Consider the following 24,151-nt stretch of genomic DNA (forward strand, 5'->3'; position numbering starts at 1 on the left):
ATTATATCATATACACATGGCTGTGTGCTTGAGTGTGTTTGTGTTAGTGAGTGTCCTGTCTGCGTATCTGTGTGTGTGTGTAAGTGGTGTACTTGGCGAGTTATTCAACTAAATGGCTGTGCGGCCTGTTGAGGTCTCTCGCTGACATTGCGGTTGCATTTGACCTGCTGACCTGCTGCACTCACACACACGCACACACACACACACATACGCACACTGATTGGCAGTGTCAGCCCCTCTCTATCTGGCTATCTCTTTCACTCATTCACTCGCTGTCTCTGTCACACTTTTCCCCCATCGTTAGACGCCTCTCGCCAGCCGTTTTAAACATTGTTAATTATTCAATTATCAACAGCCAATGCGCCTTATGTGTGTGTGTGTGTGCTGCCAGGACATGCAACCAAGTGTCCAGTTATCTGAAAATATTCCTGACGCTATATTAAGGGTGGCCGGCTGTCTGTCGATGTGTCTGTGTGTATGTGTGTGTGTGTGTGTCTGCCATGGCCAACATGTCCCATGTTCATGTGCATGTCCACTCAGTCAGTTCATTGCGTGTTTTGCACTGTGTATCTAACAGCCTCTGTGTGCGTGTGAGTTACTCTGCGCGTATGTGTCGGTGTGTGTCGGTGTATGTGTGTTGGCCAGAGTGCAGCATATGTTGTTTGATTGCATGTGGCATAAAAAGAAAAGAAAGCAACTACAGCCGCACATATGCCGTCTATTGCGTGACACTGTTGTTGCCACGAATATCCTTGTTGCTGTTGTCATATTTTGTTAGTGTTTGTCATCCAGGATGTGCCGCTTTGCTTGTCCTGCTATTAGCTTAGTTTAATCATAACACACGCCGACTTTAAAGCGAGCATGATTTTTTTTTAAATTCCAGATTCAACATAACTTCAACTAAAACTAAGAATAACTCAAATACACAATCTTAACCACTCATTTAGTCGTTAAATAAACTATATTTATAAAGTATCGTACCGTATTTCAACTCAAACTCCTATCGTCTGCTCAAAAAAGTGCCAGGAACACCCTGTGAACGACAAAGCTTTTAATGTATTTCTTTTGTTCGTTTTCAAGCAAGTGCAAAGCTTTGGCAAACTTAATCTTGAGCTTCGCTCCGTTTCCGGTTTCGGTCTACACTAAGTTCGCAGCGTAGAAAGCTCGTTCAACTTGAGACAATTCACTTTCTTATAGCAAAGCTCTTTGCTTGCTTGTCAAGTTCAAAGACTTGCTATAAATCAACTGTCAGGGAAGTTTAAAGCTTTTATTTGACAGTTAAATTTTAAGCGCAAATCAAGTGGAAATTACGGTTAATTAAATATCTAGTACTATTTGAGCTATGATTTATGATTATAACGCGTACACAGAGAGAAAACTGTTTGTTTTTAAATACAAATAAAGAAAATATTTTGCAATTTTTTCGATATACAATTTTTTTTTTATAAATTTTCAATATTAAAAGGTTTGAAAAGAGTTCTTAAAAGAATATTTCGATATTAAAAACATTTCTGAAATTTTTAATATTAAAAAAAAATCTAAAATGGAGAAAGAATATTTCATTCTTCAATCATCGTATTGAAAATAAATAATTCTTGTTTTTAATTCCCAAATTCAAGAATTTTAAAATTGGTTTTTTAAACCATGAACTATCAATTTTTATTTAAGCTTGATTTGGAAATCTTCCATATGGTTTTAATTTTGATATTAAAATAAAAATTAATGTGGATTGTAGATATTCATTTAAGAATTTATCTACTGAGCTACATTTTGGCATTATTTCAGCATGTTTCGACAATTTTTCTTGATGTTAGCACGTTTTATTTTTCCTGTGCAACCCATAACATTTTAAACACTCTGGTTATGATAGTTGTTTGATTTGTTTAATGACGCGAAATGTTTATGCTTCCATTACAATTCAATTACATTAATTAGCCTTTTTACACACAATTTACATGTATATGTATCTTTTTATTTATAAATAGGTTTTCATTGTTGTTTAAAAACTAATTTCATAATTTACGTTTTAATGCTATTTAATTGATTTCATGTGCCTATTAATTAAAGCAAAGAGAGGTGAGAAATTTACTTGGGGCGGGGGAGAAGTGTATGTAAATAAAAATACATCGATGTTTGTTTATTTAGCAAATGCTGCGGAATTTTTAATTCGATTTCGACACTTTATCATACATACATAAATAGATACACATTAGTTCGTAATACTAGAATTTATGTTTTGGAAAATTGATTTTTGTGTGTTTTAAAGCTAGAATATAATTCGACATGCAAAAGTTGAATACATTTATTTTTATTTATTTTTTTTTTTGTTCATAATACTGTACAGGGATTCGCAAGTTTCCAGCTTATAACGATCATTTAGCAAACGCATCCATATTTGTATTCCTCATTCAACTTCCTCATTGTATTTGTAATCACAATTCATTATTACGAAATCACAGACTGAAAGCCCACAAAAAACTCCCATCACTTAACCTTACAGTGGCTGCCACAAAGTTTCCACTTCCGATTTGCAAGCACAGTTCGCTCCATGCCGCGCCAACATCGGCTGCTGCACCCGGGACACCTCGCTGAGTATGCAGGTTCCATCGCATTCCGTTCGACTGCCGAATTCCTGTTCACAAATGCAACCGGAACTCTCGCGTGATTCCGCTTTGAGTAGTGCTAGTTGCACTCCCGCTCCGGCAATGCTTGAGGGCAACTCCTCGCTGGTGGAGGGCAATTCCATCAGTGTCATATCATCCTCGCATTCAACCACATCGGGATGCAGGGGCTTGAAGTTGTTGCGTCGCCATGGCGGCATTGTTGAGCCAGCGAACGTCACGACAGTCTGATGCTGTCCATTATTATTATAGCCACTGTTGGCCAATCCATTCCCATTGCCATTGCTATTGTCATTATTAGCATGTCCATGTCCATTGCCATTGGCATGGTAACCATTGCGATTCATATGGACACCAGCTATTGCTGCCTTGCCTCCTCCACCGTTGCTGCTGCTGCTGCGACCGCCAAAGAAATTGCTGCGTATGCGCATCGATGAGTTCGCATAGGTGGAGCGTATGGAGCTGGCGCGCGTGTGCATCGAAAAGGTTCGTTCGTGTTGCTCGAGACTTGTCTGGAATTTGCAGAAGCAAGCCGCAAATCGTTTGTTAAATTCTCGCTTGAACTTCTCCTGCAAAAACACAGAGAAAACAATATAAAAGTATAAGTAGCAGAAAACAAATACGCAATGTGCTCGGCTCGTAAACAAAACAAATACGCAAAATGTCAATCAAACTCTCGAAAGTTGTATTCTGCGCTGATGTCTAATGAAAATACTCGAACCACAATCTTGATGACTAAGAATGTGCCTGAGGGGAGAAGATGCCAAAAAGCATGTAAATATTGCGAATACTTTCTGCAATTCAAGGCAATTGAATGCTCTTTTTATGTAATTTGTGATTGGGTAGATTTAGAAAGAAATAAACAATGTTTGTCTATCAAAAACACATGAGAAATTTTAAATTTAATAACAAAACGAATACAATGAATAATGCTCTGAAAGGCAAATGAATGGTCATTAATTTTATAAGCCGTAAAATTAAGAATTTGACTAAGAAATTTACAACATTTGTCGAACAAGAACTCTTGAAAAATTTATAGGTTTAAATTCACAAATTTTCATGTTAATAGTTTTTATACCTTTCATCAATTCAAAATCATCTTTGTAGTCAGAAAAATGTATTCATGCACTACACACAAAATATGTGAAACCCAATCATTGAACATTATTAAAAATCTTTTTATAGCAAATGAATTCTTGATTTCCTCCTAGCTTACGCATTTCATAAGCTTAACCTTACTTACTTCGAAACCCTTTTTTCTATTTATATTAGGATAAATTTAGTTGGAATAACCTATTTTATTTATTTAAAAGTTATGCCTCAAGGCCAAATAATCCTAAGCAAAATATGGTTCAATTATTCTGTGGATTTTAAATGGTAATTTTCTTGAATCAAATTCTTGATAAAATACAATTTGCAATACATATGATGTAAATTTTTCTTGTACACAAAAAAGATGCAGAGTGTAAACCGAACAAAATTCTACGTAAAATACATCACACAATTAAAAATCTAAATTATTTCTGTATTTTATTTTAATTTGCCCAATTATGTAGGATAAGCACTACACTTTCTAGAAAAGTATCAATAAGAAGTGAGAGCTTGTCTACTCTATCTAGATTCCAATTAGTTTCGTTGCCGCACCCAAGTACAAAACTGTTGTTTTCCCCTCAAATTATTGTGAGTGGCTAAATACTTTTAGCCATGCAATAGTTGCTTCTAAGAATTCTTTTAGTTTGCTATTTTTCTCAGAAAATATTTACTATAGCTGCCTAAACTAGTTGCCATACTTTGTTTTGGCAGAATATTTACCCTAGTTGCTGAACTAGTTGCCAACCTTTTGAATAAGTTAATACACTCTTATTAGTGATGCTAACCTCTGCGATGAATAGACTTCGATCAAAACCGAAAACAAAAATAATGCCAGGCCAAGAAAAGTTACTAATGAATGTTGAGCCATGTGATTTTACTACTTATTGTGCCATCTGTCACTTGGGTCTATCAATTCGAACTCCCAGGTTTCCCCTTATCCCGAAAACTTCCTAATTGCCAACAACAGTGTCAAGGGCTTCTTCTCTGGCCTTCTTCTCGATTGCCTCCACATCCAGTTTTTGGGAGGCCGTAAACCAAAATATTTGTCGGCAAACTTTTTGTCTCAAAATATATACAGCCACCCACACGTGAACAGCCAAGGCGAGAGACAAGATTCTTTTGTCTGCATTTGTGGGTGGAAGGGGCGAAAAAAAGTTTACGTGCTTTTGTGTCTTCTGTTTTTCCATGTCGTTTTTATCGATTTCGAGAGTGAGACTCACAATATTTGCGCATTTATGCCCTGCGATTTGTGGATTCTCGTTTTATGTTTGGGATGGGAATGATGGGCTCTGGATGGGTTTTATGTGTTTGACAGGATTGCTGTAGGTGTTTATTATTGGCAACAGTGGAGCGTGCTTTTAATTAACTTGAGTGCGCGGCTCGCGATTAGATGGAGTGGTAAAAGTAGATTTAGCTATTTATAATAATGAGCGGAAATTGTTTTGTGATTTGATGAATTGATAATTGACAATGTGCATTCGTCTGTCACATAATCGAATAAAGGAAATTGAATTTTGAAACACGTGTCGAGGGAATTGTTTTATGTTTTTTTTTCGTTTAAAGCGAATCTCCACTGTAGCACTTAACTCTTGAGTGAGTCGAATCAATGGCAAAATTCATTGTCGTACTCACGTTGTAGATGCCATAGATGAACGGATTATAGCAGCTGTTGCTCATCGCCAACCAATCGGAGCAGAACCAAACGATGCTGATAAAATGATAGTCATTGATTTCGGGAATCGTCACGTGCAGAATATTATAGAGCTGCAGCGGCAACCAGCACAGCCCAAAGATGACCACAACGATAATTAGCATCTTAATGACCTGGCAATGAAATGCAATAAACAAGTTAATAATAATATACAAATAGCAATCATCTTACGCCTCTTACCTTTTTCTTATTCTTGAGCAGCGTGATGTCGCGCGAATCCTGCGCATTGCCCGGTGCTCGAGTGCCCCACAATCTGACAGCCATTTGTATGTAGACGAAGCTAATCACACAAAATGGCACCAGATACTGCACAAAGACCAGAGCATATCGATACACCTTCAGTTGCTCGTCCGTTAGGTTTTTGTTCATGCAAAAAGGTCGAGTCAAATTGAAGTACACATCGTTCTCTGTCGACAGGAAAAGAAACAACAACATTTTAATGGGGGTCATGGGTGAGTTTAGACAGTCAACTTTGGGGAACACTTTGAGAAATTAAATGATTTTCGAATTGTCGAAGAGAAAATGCCTTTTATTGCTACCTTTTGACTTCACTTTAGTTAATGGTAATTGGTGAACAGGGAAATAAGCGAAAAGCTGTCTTTTTACTTCACTTTTCTTAATGGTAATTCGCAAACAGAAAAATAATTGATAAACGTATGATGCAGACAAATTAATTAAGTAATTGATAATTATTTTCGGTTCTTCTAATAAGTATAAGCGTATAAGCGTATTTAAATCTAATTTCAACGTTTTAAGCAAAAAGAAATCACTACAACAGACTTTTGTAAAATAAATAAAATTAATATATTTTGTATATATTTTTTATATTTATTTGTTTATACTTTTATATACTTCCTATAGTAAAACTTTAAAGGACAAATTATTTCATTTTCTGATTGTCCAAGTGGAAATTTTACTTCACTAATTTGATTTCACTTTGCTTAATAAGTGAGCCAGGAAATTAAGTAATCAATGAAAAGTTCATTAAGCTATTGAATGGCTTTGAAGGCTTTTCAATTAATTTTTTGGGTAATGTGGTTTAATAGCTAAAGAACAATCTATATAATCTTTTAGCTATTTCAATAATTTATAAAAAATCTATAAAAGTCACTAAATTTAGAAGAATAGAAAAAAGTCAAATGACTTTAAAATATAGACAATTTAATTAAGTTTTTGATTATTATTAAATATTTTTAAATAAGTCTTTAAGCAAGCATCCTTTCTACACATAGAAAATTACAAAACATAAGAAAAAATTAAATTTTAAATTAACAAGAAATATATTGATTGAATTGTAAAATATTTTTAGAATTATTTTTTAAGTTTCTTATTGGTTTTGGTTATCTGGAGCTCTAATGTTCCGTTTCTCTGTTTGGCATTTTTTTGTTGGTAAACATTTTGAAATAATACTTATGACAAACTTGTCTGCCTTACTCAAGTTTCTCTCAGTGCACACTTACCTCGAAAACGGTCGGTTATTTCCTTCACCCGAAAGGCGATGGGAAAGGGGGCGGCAAAGAGGAGCGCCAGAAGCCAAATGCCAGCAATTATGAACTTCGATACGAACTTGGTGGGACGTGCTCTGTGTGTATGTGTGTGGTAAAAATAATCCCATTTTAATGAGACAAAGTCGTTATTGAGTCATCAACTGTGTGCTGGCTTTACCTCAATGGATTAATTATGGCTCGATGTCGATCTATGGCAATTGCAGTTAACGTAAACACGGAGACATTCACGCTCAGTGCCTGCACAAAGGGACAGAAGCCGCACATGAAATATGGCAAATTCCAGCGTTGCAGCAGCGCGGCCTGAAACTGGAAATAGGCAAAAAGAAAAATATTAAATCTGAGTGCATTAAATGGCACTCGTCGTGATACACACACACACACACACACACACACACCGAGTAGTTATCCCCCTATTAAAACGCCCACGGCGAGAGCAGCTGTCGCAGAAGGGTACAAGGACACGACCGCAGCACAAATATCATTAACAGCGACTACAATAACGCAGCTAGGCCGCAGGACCTGCAGGCAGGACACAATCTACGCTCGGTTGCTCCCCAGGCATTTGTCGAGCATAAATTGGCAAAACTATAGCCGAAAGTGTGAGTGTGCGAGTGTCCTGTGTCGTGTGTCCTGCCATCAGGCTGTGATTTGTGTGTGCAGTCCAAAGTGCGTGGTTTGCAATTGCGAATGGAGTTAAAGTGCACATAATCTGCTGTTGTTGTTGCTGTTGTTCGTTGAACGATAGCATGCAGCATGTGGCAAGCGACAGGCTTTTACCCGCTACACATACATAGGCTAAAAGGGTATCATAACATTGTGATGCCTCGAAAATAGAAGTATTTTACTAGCCCAAATATAGCGTTTGGTATATTTTGGTACTTTTTTCGGTATATTCATTTGTAGAATTGTAGGTTTTTAAGAAAAGAAAGAATAGATAAAAGTATAATGCTATACCAAATATATCTTTCGGTATATTTTAGTATTTATTCGGTATAATTCATTTGTAGAATTGTAGATGTTATTTAAGAAAAGTACAGAAAAAGTAAAAATATATCATTATACTTAGCTTGTACTTGTTTAAGTATTTTTTCGGTATATTTAATTTTGTAGAATTGTAGAAGTTATTTAAGAAAAGTAAAAGTATATCGATATACCAAATGTAGTCATCCGTGTATTTTAGTATATTTTGGTATATCAATTCAGCATGTTTTATCAATAATACCGCATAGGTTTTCATTTATTGAAAATAGGGGTATTTTACAGTCGAGCACACCCGAATCGAGTTTTCTTACTGATTTCCAGAGGCGTTGTTTAGCAAAAGGGGGGCTAACTTGGGTGCTAAACCCAAACAATTAGTGCAAATTACAGATGTCTCACTTGCTTATTGATAACGCCAACAATTTGTTGTGACAGCAAGTCTGTTGTTTGATTGTCAACTTAATGAATATTTATTATGCAAAGCATGCTTGGCTTTGTTTTATTCGTCAAGAGACTGCACTTGACAATCACATCTCAAGACGCTGTGCAAACATTGGCAAATAATTCAATTAGGCTAAACTAGTTTAACTATCTTCAACCAGAAAGCCATTGTTAATTATTATCAAATGACACGAATGTGTGTGGTTTTGAAGTATTTGTTCAGTAGTTTTTGTCTAGAAACACTGTTTAATTATCTGGAGCATTAAGTCTGCATTGGATTTTGTGCTATTTGCCGACAATTAGCTTGCTAAAGATAGCAATACAGCTTAAATGATAACATATTATCACATTAAGTAATTAGCTTGCAAAGTGCAAAATGTTGTAATATGTACGTGTTGTGAAACATATTTTATGTAATGAAAATGTAAATTGACTTTCATTTAGAGAAATATTATGAAATACCAAGTTCACTTACAGAAATATTTGAGAGAGTTATTAAATGCTTTGGTATACTTGTATATTGGTATATTTTGTAATTTATGGCACATTTCTAATTTATATAAATATACGTCTTGCTTTTATTGAAAATAGGAATCAAATATAATTTAGTTAACCCTTAATGTAATAATTGTGAATTCGTTGAGCCTTTTTTCTGTTGTAAAATTTTTTGCAAATGATTTTTAAAAAGTGGTGCATTTTTAAATTTCGCAGTTTAACCAACTAATAAATTGGCGAAACATATAAATGTCACAAAAATGTCAAAAATCAAATACATATTTAAGATATTGAATACAGTTTTGCCAGCTGATTTGGTAGAAGTCAAATTGTCATCATCGAGTTGTCAAGTCATCTTCGAGTAATCTATTGGAGTGTGTGAGTGAGCAACAAATTTAAACCGCTTTTCCTTGCAATTGCTTTTCAGTTAACGAATGAAAGCTATGTACATTTACTACATTTAGAATATTTTAAATTTTGAGAAAAGCTGATCAAATGTCGCAAACTTTGCATTGAACAATGAAAGCTCTTACAATAAGTTTATGCTAGCATCTTGACATTTCAAGCAGCTAGAACAATGAATTGTATAAATATAGATAACTGCAAAAGCAACTGAGGACAATTCTAATGCACTTCTCTCATGCCATCCATTTGCAAATTGAATATTAATGTCAGACCAGTGTCGTTTTTATATCCTGCACTTGTTGTTGGCTCCAATTATGTTCAGAGCTTCGTTGGTAAATTGGGAAAAACTCAATTCATAATTTGCATGTTGGAATTGCAAAGTCAATCGATGGAAATGTGGAAAGGTGAATGTGGATTTGACATCGAGACGATAAAAACTTAATTTATTGTTGCCAGAAAAATGGAAATTCAGAAATTGCATTACCATAGTGGCTTTTAGCACATTTCGCGCTGAACAGCTAAGCCCATTAACACTTGGGCACCCCCCTAAAAAAGAAGAGCTTCATTATTATCGGAAATCAGTTGGGCTTCGAGTCGAGAGTCGATAAAACGAAACAGACAGAGAGAGAACGTGAGAGAGATAGACACAGTCTGTCAAAGGTTCTAATCCCCCGAAATGTGCGGGGTGTGTTTAAGCTCCGGAAATTAAATTGACGCTCGATTATAGTGAAATCGATGTTTGTCGTGTCGTTTCAAGTTGCGTTGTGTTGTGTTTTGTTTGTGGTTGTTGTTGTTGTCATAAAGGGAATACCAATACTGTTGTCGAAACTGAAAACTGGGCTAATGCCATAAAACTGATTTATGTGCACAAAGTGTTAACAGCGATGCGAAAAATCAGTAAACTCTATTTATTTAACCAGGTCTCTTGCTCGCCGCACATCGTGGCGTATACGCAATGTTTAATTAATGCTAAACCCTGACACTTATCATAGCAGCGAGCGCATTTCGGCGCATAACTGCAGTTGGACCTTCAATAAAAATGTTTATTCAACCATGCCAAATTAGCCAACCCCGAGCATTTGCATAATTACAGAAACGGGGGATAAATAATCGTTGTAGTTTGTAGTTCAGAGTTGATTCGTACTCACCTGAAATGGTATGCTAAACAGTCCAATGATGACATCCGCGAATGCCAGATTTGCAATATACATATTGGTTACGGTGCGCATCTGTCGTGTGGTGGCAACCACCCAAATCACCAGCGTGTTGCCAATGACAGCCAGAATGCTAATGCCGCCGTAGAAGATGGAAAGCAGCGCCACAATTTCCGCGGGCGCAACGTAAAGACGCTCTGCATGGCGGGCAAACGAGAGAAAGAGACAGAAGAAGAAAGCGGGGCAAATAAGCAAGTGATTATAAATGGAAATGGCAAAAGGACATAATTGAAATAATTTCGCAAGGCACTCAACATGACAGCGGCTCTGATTAACAGCATCAACGCAGAAGCCAAAACGGCATCAGTTGGCACTCCGAACAAAACTGACAGCAGTGAAAGCTAAGGTTGTGATTGGATTCTGGAATATTTAATCAGCCTGTTAAATCTTTAAATTCAGCAAAGCGAAGCAAATTTGTCCATTGACCAAGACAGTTTCTAATTTATATCCAACTATTAATTAGTGTTGACTTAGGTAAAGTGGCATCTATCGATCGATAAAAAGCAATTGATGCAATAGTAATGTAATTTAAATATTCTTAATTAAAGATCTATTTCATCCAAACGGACAGTAGTGAAATTCTATTGTCGTGACTTTGGAATATTTAATCAGCCTGTCAAATCTTGAAATTCAGAAAAGCGAAGCAAATTTGTCCATAGACAAAGGCATTTTCGTATTTATATCCAACTATTAATTAATGCTGACTTAGGTAAAGTGACACATATCGATCGTTGGAAAGCATTTCTTACAATAGTAATATAAATTTAGCTTTACCGTTCCATATATGAATGAAATATTCTTAATTAGAGTTATATTTTTACCTAACTGACAGAATACTTAATTGGCCTTTTAAACTTTTAAATTTAGCAAAGCGAAGAAAACTTGACTGATTTCAATTTATCTCAAACTTTTAATTGATGATGAAACAAGTGATTCATGAAGTTGCTTTGGTTGACAATTTGGTATATTCTGTACTCTATGGTATATGTCGAATGTAGTACTATATCAATATACCAAATATAGCCTTTGGCATATTTTAGTACTTTTATGGTATATTAATTTGGTATATTTTAAAAATAATACCGCACTTAAAATAAACAGCGGGTATCCCACAGTCAAGCACACTCGACTGTAGCTTTCTTACTTATTTGACAATGACAATGAAGCTTTATTATTAAATAGTTGAATTAAATATTGGGTATACTTCATTGTTCTATTAATCCTAAAAAAATGTAAATTTTGACACCCACTACCCATAGGGTAGAAGGGTATTATAACTTTGTGCCGGCAGGAAATGTATGTAACAGGTAGAAGGAGGCATCTGCGACCCTATAAACTATATATATTCTTGATCAGCGTCAACAGCCGAGACGATATAGCCATGTCCGTCTGTGTGTCTGTCCGTCTGTCCGTATGAAACACTGGATCTCAGAGACTATAAGAGATAGAGCTATAATTTTTTTTCGACAGCATTTGTTATATTTGCACGCAGATCAAGTTTGTTTCAAATTTTTGCCACGCCCACTTCCGCCCCCGCAAATCAAAAAAATTGAATAACAAGCCTAATTTAAAAGCTAGAGTTATGATTCCTGAAAATTTGGTTGCGATCAGATAAAAATTGTGGAAGTTATTAACGAAATACTTTTGTATGGGCAAAAACGCCTACTTACTAGGGGTCTTAGTTGCTTTGGCTGAAAATCTGGTATATTGTACCGTCTAAGATGTATTTTGAATGGTGTACTATATCGATATACCAAATATAACATTTGGTATATTTTTAGTATTTTTGCAGTCTATTCGGTATATTTTGAAAATGATACCGCAATATTTTGCCTTTATTAAAAATGGGTAGCGGGTATCTCACAGTCGATCACACTCGACTGTAGCTTTCTTACTTGTTTATAAATAAAACTAATGTGAAACTATAATCAAAATTATTTTGTTTCAGTGGAAGTTCAAGGTTAAAATGAAAATGCAAAAAAAAAATAGTTAAAAATTAATTGACACAGTGCTGACGATAAAGAAAAATAGACTTTATTTTATTTATTATCGATTTAAAGAATGATTGCTATGATTCTGCCTCTATTCAGCTATCAAAGCAATCAATCAATTAAGCGTGCTAAATGTTCTTCTTCACAAATCGTAAATAATTTAACAATTTTCCATCTGGCCGATTTCGTTCATAGATCAAAGTATCAAACACACACAGACAAGTTTGTTGAGAGATGCAACAAAAGCAAACATAAACTTGACAAAGATGCGAGATGGATGCTAACAGAATTATTGAGTTTGTGTCATAAGAATCATCTGTCGATTAGCTCTCTTCCATCAAAAGAGCAAAACAATAAAATACAAAGAGAGAGAAAAGAGAAGTTTTCCTCTCGAGTTGTTGGCAACTTACCAAATTCAGCTTCCTCTTCAGCGCCGGGCAGCAGCTCCTCATGGTCGTGTTGGCTAAATAATATATCCGATTCCATAATGTTCTTGTGTTTTCCTGTTATTTGTTGTTGCTTTGGTTTTTATTGTTGCTGTTGTTGTTGTTGTTGTTTACTGACGCTAGATTCTCCTTTAAGACAAAGTAGCGTCTATTTGTTAAAGCAGCGCGAATTTCTGGCTAAGCCAAAAATTCGTTTCGCCGAACCAAGCTTTTATTTATGAGATGCAATGCATTTTAATGCCACACAGCTTTCGCCTGCAAGTCGAAAAAAAATAATAGTAGAAGGGAGGATTATATAAGACGGAAAATTCTTGCGGTGTATTTAACTGACATTATGCCAGAGAATTAAATGAAAAATGGATTACAAAGAGAGGAAGATGGAAACTTTGAGTCAATTTCATGAAGGGTGAGATTAAGAGATTTCAAACAGAACTAGAACAAAGCTGGTTGCTGGCAGGAAAAAAACAGTCAACAAGTCCAGCATTGTCTAACTAGCTTTCTGACCAGCACGTTTGCGGTTTCACATCTGCTCTAGTTTCTGGTTATATCAATCTTAATGTCTTCATTTATAAGCTGTCATAAACGAGAAATGAATCAAGGGTAAAGGTCGTTATAGCCAAGTTTAAGCCAAGTCACTTGCAGTTGCAGTTGTCAGTCCGCAAAAAAAAAACAAGAATGCTTCAGAATCTGTAGGAGGTTTAGTTATCAGGTATTTGGCACAGTTAACACTGAGTATGGTCAGCTGTCAGGTTTCGCATTGCAAAAGTTTGTTTTATATAATTGAAAGCGGTGCTCAACCCTTTATGATACCTCCCAGGCAGCTATGCGTCAAGTGCAGGCAGCAGGCAGGACGTCCAGAGTGAGAGCGAGTTGGTGCCAACATTTGGTTAGCATCAGACTTTAGATGCCAGAGGTCAGTTGACATTGACGGCCAACGTACAGCTGTCGGACTGTTGGACTGTTGAAGCATTGGAGCATAAGACCACAACGCCATTGCACCATTGGCCATATTATTGTTTGCTTTTAAACAAGTTTATGCCACATATTTGCTTTTACGCAAAGCAATAATAATATTGTTTTGTTTTTATTGACAAGTGAAAATTGCACGCAGCGAAAATACACCTGGTTGTTACAGGTAACAGTCATAACTTTGCTGAGCTGGTCCTTCAAACAAAAGCAAAGCTAATGTTGATGTTGGAAAATGAATGTTATAATTGACTGCAAATTTCGCCAAACAAAACTATTTAGTAATAATACATTTTGGCAACTTACTATTAAGAAAATAGTGATTATAAATATAACATAATAATTTGGTTTTAATAAATATGAAAATTTACAATATTTGCCAAAATGTATAATAAATACCATATCTAAATGTATGATGTTTGCCAAACTTTTCACGGATTTTCATGAAATGAAAGCTTTTGTTGACTTTGAATAATAAACAAATGTTAATGTTAAAAATGAACTTATATTATAGAAAATAATAAATTTTTGTCTTCAAAAAATTCTTACATTTCTTATGTTTGACAATAGAATGTATGAATATTTCAATGATCGGTGGCTGAACAGTTTGAGTAAGTAAAATTATTTATTAATTTATTTAAATTTATTTATTCTTAAACAGAATCAAATTTTCTACAAAAAAGTCTCAACTATAATATTAAATCAAAAGTAATAAAAAGTAAAGTAAATATTTCTGTCTATTAAATTTACCAAAACAATTAATAAACATTAGAATTTTCCATTGCAGTGTATTCCATGAATTGAATGTTGATGTTGACTAAAAGAACGTATTAATTAATAATTGCGGATTTCAATAGGCAAAACTATAAAGCAAACATTATTTGTAAAAATAAATCTCACTTTCACTACTGACTCAAAATTGAAGAACAATATGAAACATTATATGTTTTGGTTTTTTATAACTATTTAAATTCATGTTATTTACCAAAACAATTCATGAATATTTCAACGTTCGCTTCATCGCTGCATTTTTATGGAAAGAAACTTTAATTTGTTCAGCTTTTGTTATGCACAAAAAATGCGCAACATTAATTTTCATAAATTGAATTAAAGTTAATAAAAACATTTGCGTAACATTTTGAAGGCACAGCTTCAAGCATGCATTGTGCTTTTAATGAAAAGCATATGAATTTCATTTCGTTATGCAACATTATTTACATGCTTATGAGCAGAGTTAAGAATTCAGTTAAAGGTTCGGGCTTATGGAGGCGAGTGTCTGGGTCTCGGTCATCGTGCGGGTTCGTGTATAATTTTAAGAAAGGAAAAAAATCCCCCCCGCCAGTTAAGTAGAGCTTTTCATTGTGTATGCATTCTTTCTGATATGGAATGCCTTATACTCCCACCCGCATTTCTATGGCATATTTGTAGTAAGCACTTTAATCGGCTTTCGCTTATACAACGAAATCCTTAAATTAGCCATGACCCAAGGCCAGGCACGGTTGAAGGGTTTTGTGCTTAAATTGATTAAACGTAAGCGTAAGCGTAAAGCCCAAAAATAAAGCTTATATCCCATCTCATCCATTTTTTATCTATATCACAAAAAAGGACAACAAAAGGCAAACAAGCGAAGCAAAAGTGAAACTTCTTTGTTATCACTCTATAGATAGTATTCCACATGTGTGTGGCGTAGCTTTTATTTGCCAGTTTGCCACAGGTAAAGGGTTCGTATTCAAAAGACGGGGAGGTGGCATGCAACTTATTTAACTTGAAGCTTTATCAGTTTATAATACCGACACAGTCCTCTGACTTTATGGCCATGGAACTACCGAATGCGAATGCGACTGCGAGTGAGCGTCGTCCTACGGGTCATAAAAAATCCTTTTATGCCATGCTGCGTGTAAGGCTGCACAAAAATTGTTGTATGATAAATATGAAAAGCGTGAAAATGTGCTGCCAAGCTGAGATTATCAATTAGTCTGCAGGCGGATGGCCTTCAAAATTTTTTTTTTAATGTAACTGAGGTACATACTTCCCTTTCTTTTTCTCTCTCCCTCACTTCGTTTTCTCTCTGAGGACAGTCAATTACTTAGTGAAAGCATTTGATGGCTCATTGAGTTGCATGTTTAGGAAGAATCAAAGAGGATCCCCGCTCAGCTGAAACTCAGCGTGAAAAGCTGTTAAGCACAACACTGACAAGTTAAAAGGGGCCTCGAAGGGACATTTTCAATTAATTTCTCAAATTGACAGACATCTGAAGCGGCAGCCACTTTGCTTTTTGTGTTGCGCGTTGTGTCCGAGGTGAGAGCGCCAAGCGAGCACCAAGCATATGTAGCTACTGAATAACGCAAATCTCAATCAAAGTGGAAAATAGGGAACTTTTTTTTGTTGTGTTCAGCATATTATTGAATGACGCATATTAAAAATACAAAATATGCAGATTCACCAGACAGATTCAGAGAAGCAGACAGACGGACAACCGAAGGAAGGGAAGATGCGTGTGACTTCAAAGTAAATGTTGAAATGCTCATAAAGCAGTATCACGTGCCCACCTTATGAATATAAGTATGCAGCAACAGCAGCAGTAGAATATCGCCATCAAAAGACCAATACGAAACATTTTCAATTTTCAGCAGCTTTAAATAGAAAATATTGTGTATACGCCGTGTGAGACCAACAAAGAAGCACAAAACGCTTTACAAACGCAAAAAAGTGCATAAGAAGCAGAGCCAAAGCACAGAGAGAAACAAATAAGCAAATAATTGTGAGCTGTGGAACCAAAAGGCTGACGAGGGTGCAAAGTCGACTTTGAAATTGAGCTTACAATCGATGCCCGCGTGGGTTTTGAACTTAGCGGACGGGTGTTTACTGACAAAAGGAAAAAAAAAACGATCTTCGGCTCGTAAGTAACTTTTGTGCTTTATTATTATATTTAGACTACTTTGTGTGTAGGCATTGACCCCTCCATTCCGAAATAGTTCTACCCCCGCTTAGCTGTGAATGCTGGTTGTCTGGTCTATTTGTTTGTCGCGTTAGCCCCGAGGACAATTTAAGCCTGGCAATTTGAACTTAGTTCAGTTGTGCAGAAGTTTCTCAGCTGTCTCCATTAATTGTCTCACTGTGGGGCTTCACCACACTCTCTTTCAGACTGTTTTCATGCTCTTTTAATTTCCTGAATTAAAGGTTAATTAGGGTCTGACCTCGGCGCTTTGCATAATAAATGAGCACTGAACTCAGGTATTTAGTATTCGATTATAATTGTTAATTAAATACTTTTTACACCTGTTATGATAACAAAAACGCAGTGACTCAGTAAAAATACTTTTTTACAACTCGGAAAATAATGTAACAGAAATTACTGTTGCTTCTCTCAGCCTCGTTAGCATATTAAATGCAGGCTCTCAAAGGACACACACACACGGACTATCTATCGTAGGTATGCGGTGTTGATGTCACAGCAAAAATATATAATGAGTCTGCGGGCTCCTTTGTATGACAGCTCATTAGCGACGCATCCTGTCAATTTGCATCTACTTTGATGGTCCGCTACTCTCGAGAGGCTCTTCTTTTTTATTTGTACTATGGCAAAATAGTCAAAAGATGTTCAACATTAAATATTAAAATGGCAATTAAGTGGAGGCAACTCTTTTACTACACAACACGCTTGACTCCTGCTTCTGCTGGCAGGATACGGATATCTGTATCCGTTTCCCAGCAGGGCATCCACGTGTCTAGATTCGAAGAAATCGTAATATAAGTCACATCCAAATAAAAAGCAAAACAAAGGCTAAAACGACACCTAAAGGCAAACGATGTGTGTTTGAGTGTGTTTGCCAATATGCTGTGGCTTTGGCTTTGGAGTTTTCTGTGTGTGCTGGTTTTTGTGGTAGTATTAAATGTAATTGTAATAAATGCGAATGTTACCCGCAGGTGCTGTAAGTTGCCAATGAATTCTCACACTCACTTTCACTTTCACTCTCAGTGCTTTTCTCTTTTCGGTTTTTGTGTATTTAATTATTGAAAGTTGCGTGTGCAAATTGAATTAATTGTGTGTGTGTGGCAAGTCTCGGCTCTCAGTTTGAATATGGCGCCCAACTTTCACTTGATTTGCCAACTCGTGTAACCGATGTCGAAGTTGATGTCGAGAGTTGTTTGTTGCACATGTTAACCGCGCGAGCGTGCGTTATCAACTGTGCGGCAAGCTCTGTGCCTTCGGTTTTGCTACACGACAATGACAGGATGCGAGCTAAGGCAACTTCTCAAGCAAACAGCGCCACTTGAAGTCAAAACACAACAAGTTGCACGAACATGTTGCAAGTTGCGACTGTCTCGTAGTTCGTGAACCTAACAAAATTATGCCTTGCTATCCATATAACTTCATCAGCTACCTATAATTAAATTTTAATTACTTTTTTTCAAGAAATGCGAAGTAGTGTCTCAGTAGAAGCTTCAATGTCAAGGAAATTGAATGTCAAAGGAAGAGCTCAATGTATTTACTTATCTGCTGCCACATCACGAATACTTCCGCCAATAAACAAATATCGTATCGAGTGCGTCGCATTGTGGCAAGTTGCGAGCACTTTGCCACAGGGCAAAGACATGTGTGTCCTGTTCGTATTTCTCTCTTTTTGATGTCTTAAATTTGTGATTATTCTTTTTGTTAAAGTCTTTCACGTCATATGCAGAGCAGCTGCGTCGTCTAATGACCGTGAAAAATCGAGTATAACAAATTTTGTGTAAAGTGCCATCGATTTCGACTGCCGTCTTAAGTATGTTGAGTGTTTTCGGCTTCGCATTGTAATACTTTCTTCCTTCATGTGAGGGGGGTAATTGTCATAGTCTAGCATTAAATGGAAATCAGGTGAAAAGCACTTAACAACAAAATAAGTATGCTTCACTGAAGCTAGCTTCCCTTTTTGCTCTATTCAATTGAGACTTTTCAAGATATTCATTCAAATTCGCCAGGCTAATCAATCAAAGTAAACCTAAAAGAGCGTGTTATAGCAATGGCTTAATCTAAGACGCAGTTAATAGAATGAAATTCTGCGGAAATTCTAAAATATTAATCGCTGAAAATAGAAAAAAATAAATAACTGATTGTTTGCACGTAGTGTTGCAGCATTTGGAATTTGAGCACACGTCTCTCGCTGTATACATTAAGTGGAATATGCAACAGATACTTGATAAACAGTTCACGTTTAGACTCAAACTCATTAAAATACACGTATGTACTTATGTTGAAGGGTGAACAAACAACACGTGTAAATTTACAGAACTGATTTGAGCTTCTCCTCGTCACATTTTTGAGAGCAGAAAGGTTAAAAGGATAGATTTCTGTTGATGCTTTTTCCTGGAATACAAGTCTTTAGATATGCATGGACTATGGGAAACTAACAGCTGCTGCCTGTAAAGAGATCCTATTTCTTTATTATTGATTTTTGAAACATTTAACGAGAACTGCGTATGAGAGCAACTCTGATACTAGACAACCTACACTGATAAAAACACCAGTTTATAAAATCAAATCATTCATTGTATTCTTAAAATAAGATCATTTTAACATTAAAATATTAATGCTTAGAGTATTAATCTGAAAAATTCAAAAAATTTTCAAAATAAATAATTTCAATAATTTTAATAGCTTAGTTAATTGAACTTTAGCTAAGTATTTGGTAAGTGGAGTGTTCAACGCACAACTAAATGCGGGCCTTATTAATATAATAGATTATTAATCAAATTTTTTGTATCTTAGATTTGTAATCTTAAAAGTACTATATAATATTTTTCCTCTTATTAACGTGGTCTTACGTCAAATAAACATTTCTACCTTCAAGATTTTCATGTTCTTGTCGCACATTTCCCATTACATGAACATTTTTTTTCCAGTGTGGGCGATTGACTGAGTGAGTGGCATTTGTCTATCTGTTATTGCTAGGTTTCAACGACTTAAGAATTGCAAGCAATTTGTTGTATTTGGTTGCAGCCAACTGCCAGGTGCAAATCCCTTCTGACAGCAATTGGTTGCAATTGAAACATTTTCCACCTACGCTTCACCTGTCAGTTAGTTAGTGTAGCAATCTCATAGCCACATGGAATGTAATTAGACCCTTCCTTGCATACTCATAGTTTGGTTTGTTTGTTGCTCGTGTCGTATACGCAATCCCTTCTGACGAATCCTCTTATACAAATAATTAGATTTACAAGCTACCACACACACGCAATCCTTTGGAACACATGTTTCCCGCTTGTTTGCATTTGCTTTTAGCATTAATCAACTTATGGATTAAGTTAAAAAAGTGCAATTTGCTTCCAGTGAAAGGTACTCATGGTATAATGGCATTCGCTTGAAACGGATTACAGTGTTGGCTTTTCTATTTGTGCGACCCCTAAAGCAAATAAATCAAGTTAATCAACACATTTAAATGCAATGCGGACAGGGCTGTGACACAAAAGAAAATCATCCAATCAGGCAGATAAAGCTGCTCCCTCTGTTTGACTATTTATATTCGAGTCACTTACAAGCTACGGTCTAGACATCGCATTTATCTAAATGCCACAAAACCCAATAAATATTTAATACAACTAATTGTTGTTGTTCAGCCAGACAGACAGCCAGCTTGTCATGTAATGTGAACATTGTTCATATGAATACTAGGCGAATGTATACGAATAATCGCATGTGTATTCAAAGTGTTCCGTCAGAGACAACTCGTCAGTGTCCACAACTGAATTTTTGACTAATGACTGCAATGTTGTTGAGGCCCATCAGTGTGATTAGTGGTGGTAGGTCAAAGGTTTCAGTCATTTATACACACATAAATCAAAAAGCAAACGAAAAAATGTTATTGATTGATCAATGCGAGACGATATATTTCTAACAAAAAACTGAGGCAAAAACGAAAGTCACAAATATTTTTCGACGAAAATGAGCTTTAATTATACGAATAATTGTATGCGACAAAATGTTTTCAAACCGAGATTTTCTTTAATTTTGTCACTTCAAAGGAAAACTCATACACTTAGCTCGCTGCCACGAGAAAAATAACCTTTAGCAAGCTAAGAAAAAAGGCATTAAAGTCATATTGTATAACGAAGTAATGATGTCCTACAGCAGATTAAATGACGAAGGGAAATGGTAAGAAATAATTTTGAGTTTACAATTAAGACAAATGCATTTTTTGTTAATAATTGGTATAAAATTCTGAAATGTTGTATTTATTTAAATATGGGCAATTCTTGAAAAAGGGTAAACCACGACCGAAAAAAAAAATTTTCAAATTCATCGTATTTTTTTGTATACTGTCATAAAGAAATATCCAAATTTTCATAATACAATGGATCCGTAGCATATCTCCGTTGTTTTTATAAAAAAATTTGCCTGCAAACTGAAAAAATGTAATTTTTCCACATTTAGCTACTTTTATATGCATTTTTTGAATTAATTATTTGACAAGAAAAACATAAGATATGTTTGCTTTTTTTCTACCAAATCTCTTAATAGCAATCCAATAATAAGATAAAAAATGCAAAGTGAGCGAAAAAATGTTCAATTAACTGTTAATTTTTTTTTTGCTTCTTATCTATGTTCAAATCGTACGTTCGCGACCAAAAACATCCTTTTATTTGTAATTGCTTCGCATTAAGGGCAAGCAGGTGGATGAAACTTCGCGTGTTAAGTTATTTTGGTATATATATTTTAAATATAAAAAATCGTTGGGGTTACTCTAACCAATCTTTTTTTATTGATTGTCAAAGTAGCGTACGTTCGCGACCTTACCTATAAGCCTATGTCGATTTTTACTAGCGTCGCATGGATTAAAAAAAAAAAAAATTTTTTTGTTTTTGTTTTTGAAATAACTATGTCGTTTCCAGTTACTTATTACTTGTTAGTTATTACTTATTACACATTTTTCTTGCTATTAATAAATTTCAGTACATATTTCATATTTAATAAAAATTTATTTTTTAGCTTTAAATGTTATTAGACACATTAAATTGAGTTAAATCCGTTTGTTTTTTATGAAATTTGAAGTTATTAATCAAAAAAGTTGTGGTCAAAATAAAAATTTAATAAATAATACAACATGGAAAAATCGTACGTTCGCGACCGGAACTTAATTAAATTAAAAATAAATAAATGGAGATATTTTCTTGGGAGTAGACTTAATAGAAAGCTACATGATTCTACTTTAAAAGTAAAGTTATTTCTTCAAAATATTCCGTCTCAATTCGCAGAGTTTTGCATTTTACTGTATTAAGCCAAAGTCGACTTCCATTTTGCGTACGTTCGCGACCGCATGTTTTTTGACAATATTATGAAAATTAAAAATCGATAAGCCCCATAATTTACACTAACCAAAGAGCTAAACAAATGCTATCGAAGAGTAAAAAAAAAAGTTTCAGGAAACGTTTGTTTTCGATTTTTTAATTTATCTCGTACGAACGTACGTTTGCGACCCTGAGAAATGCCCATATATATATACATTAATATAATATAGATTAAATTGAACAATTTAAATACTTATTAAGAGTACTAGCTGAACATTGAACGAATAAAAGATAAAGAAAATGATGATGTTGGTTTATCAATTTTACGTAACCTGTCGGGAGCAGCAGACAGCGCCTGTTAATGCAATGCTGTGACAGCGTCTGCCAGCAGCGCTGCATCTGCTGGCAGCGCTGTACTTATGCTCTCTGATAGCGATCGATTGCTGTTCGATCGGCTAATTGCTTTACTCTTGTTTTGAATCTTCAATTGTAATTCTTGTAATCGTGTCGGTGGCGAAGCTTGTACCTACTCAAGTCGCAGCCAAACAATCTAAAGTGGTGGTTACATATACGTACATATGTACCATTTAATAAACAATTAATTTGAAATTCGTGTGTTTTATTTATAAACAATAGACGTGCAAATAAAGCTACTAAAAAAGCTTAGTGGCTCAACATTTTTTTTTTTGTGTTTGTGGTTGGGTTTATTAATTATTCTTTCATCTCTTGCGTGTGAAAACAAAAAATGCTTACAGTAGAAGTCTAAAAAATACGATGTTTGTTGTTGTTATTTTTAGAGTTCGAGTGCTGTCCAGACACACACATTTTTATTTTACTTGGAAATAACAATAGGGCCCGTCTACTTGGCGGCATCACGCTGCTTAGCGACAATCTGTTTGGCAATGCGATCCAAATCACGCTGTCCAATCGAGCTCAATTTGCGGCCACCCTCGGGGTGCTTCTCGACCAGGCGAGCGTGTTCCAAGGCCTGCAGAGCCTTGCGGGCAACGCCATCGGCGGCACGGCAGAAGTGCGATGGGTGGACACCGTTGCGCTTGCGTCCGCCGTAGATCTTGGTGATGGAGCCGACGCCAGCGGGACTGCGATGGTACAAGTGACGCAGAATCGAGGCGCAACGCACATAGAACCAGTCGGGATCGTAAGGTGCCAGCTCTTTGAATTTGGCGGTCTTGACGATGTCCATCTGGTCGGGCACCTTCAATTTGCCAGTCTTCTTAAGGAAAACTGCGACCGCCTTGGTAACGGCATGCTGGTCAATATCCTTCACTGTGACACCTGGCATCTTTCTTGTCAAAGTCAACCGGAAAAATCTCGCCGGGGCCTCCACCAAATGTTGAGCCACTAAGCTTTTTTAGTAGCTTTATTTGCACGTCTATTGTTTATAAATAAAACACACGAATTTCAAATTAATTGTTTATTAAATGGTACATATGTACGTATATGTAACTACCTCTTTAGATTGTTTGGCTGTGACTTGAGTAGGTACAAGCTTCGCCACCGTCACGATTACAAGAGATTACAATTGAAGAGTCAAAACAAGAATAAAGCAATTAGCCGATCGAACAGCAAGCGATCGCTAACAGAGAGCATACAGCGCTGCCAGCAGATGCAGCGCTGCTGGCAGACGCTGTCACAGCTGTAACGGCGCCTACAGCAACAGGCATTAAATTCGGTTTAAAAGCTTGCTAGGTCTAAGCCAAGTTTAATATTGTTTCAGGTAGCACCTAAAAGTATGCAAGTTTTGTGTCACCTTATGATTTGTTTTACACAAGGCTTAAAGGCATGCTACCTTTAAGCCACGATATGTATTGTTATATTCGGTGCCTCAAATTACCATAAGCTGCTGTTAAGCTGAGCTTAAAGTAGCTCTGTTAAACTGAGCTTAAGGTAGTGTTGTAAAACCGCTGATGAGCTGAGCTTGAAGTTGTGCATCCGTTGCACTGGAAAGCTCAGCTTTGACGTTTGCGCCTGCTGCACCAGCTTGAGCGCGGCCAACT

At 35.9% G+C, this 24,151-nt stretch overlaps 2 protein-coding genes across 3 annotated transcripts in view; both read right to left on the reverse strand.

The window, feature by feature from the left end:
- Window positions 1–1,953: 1,953 nt before the first annotated feature.
- LOC132792290 (RYamide receptor) overlaps window positions 1,954–24,151 on the reverse strand; it is a 31,799-nt gene continuing 9,601 nt past the window's right edge. Inside the window, exons 2-9 of one of the 2 annotated variants that reach the window (XM_060801584.1) lie at window positions 14,418–14,466; window positions 12,867–13,157; window positions 10,400–10,602; window positions 7,090–7,238; window positions 6,885–7,006; window positions 5,605–5,831; window positions 5,346–5,537; window positions 1,954–3,190 (exon numbers count right to left, since the gene is read on the reverse strand). In XM_060801584.1, the coding sequence (XP_060657567.1) occupies window positions 2,495–3,190; window positions 5,346–5,537; window positions 5,605–5,831; window positions 6,885–7,006; window positions 7,090–7,238; window positions 10,400–10,602; window positions 12,867–12,942 (1,665 nt within the window). In that variant the 5' untranslated portion in view covers window positions 12,943–13,157; window positions 14,418–14,466 and the 3' untranslated portion in view covers window positions 1,954–2,494. The remainder of the gene's footprint in view (window positions 3,191–5,345; window positions 5,538–5,604; window positions 5,832–6,884; window positions 7,007–7,089; window positions 7,239–10,399; window positions 10,603–12,866; window positions 13,158–14,417; window positions 14,467–24,151) is intronic. The other variant, XM_060801583.1, reaches the window with a different exon arrangement.
- Window positions 22,811–23,482, reverse strand: LOC132789419 (small ribosomal subunit protein eS19A-like). Its single transcript, XM_060797426.1, has one exon. It carries the CDS (start codon window positions 23,434–23,436, stop codon window positions 22,993–22,995), a length of 444 nt encoding a protein of 147 aa, XP_060653409.1. The 5' UTR covers window positions 23,437–23,482; the 3' UTR covers window positions 22,811–22,992.

The sequence above is a fragment of the Drosophila nasuta genome, chromosome 3 (assembly GCF_023558535.2).
Source record: "Drosophila nasuta strain 15112-1781.00 chromosome 3, ASM2355853v1, whole genome shotgun sequence".
NCBI lineage: Eukaryota > Metazoa > Arthropoda > Insecta > Diptera > Drosophilidae > Drosophila > Drosophila nasuta.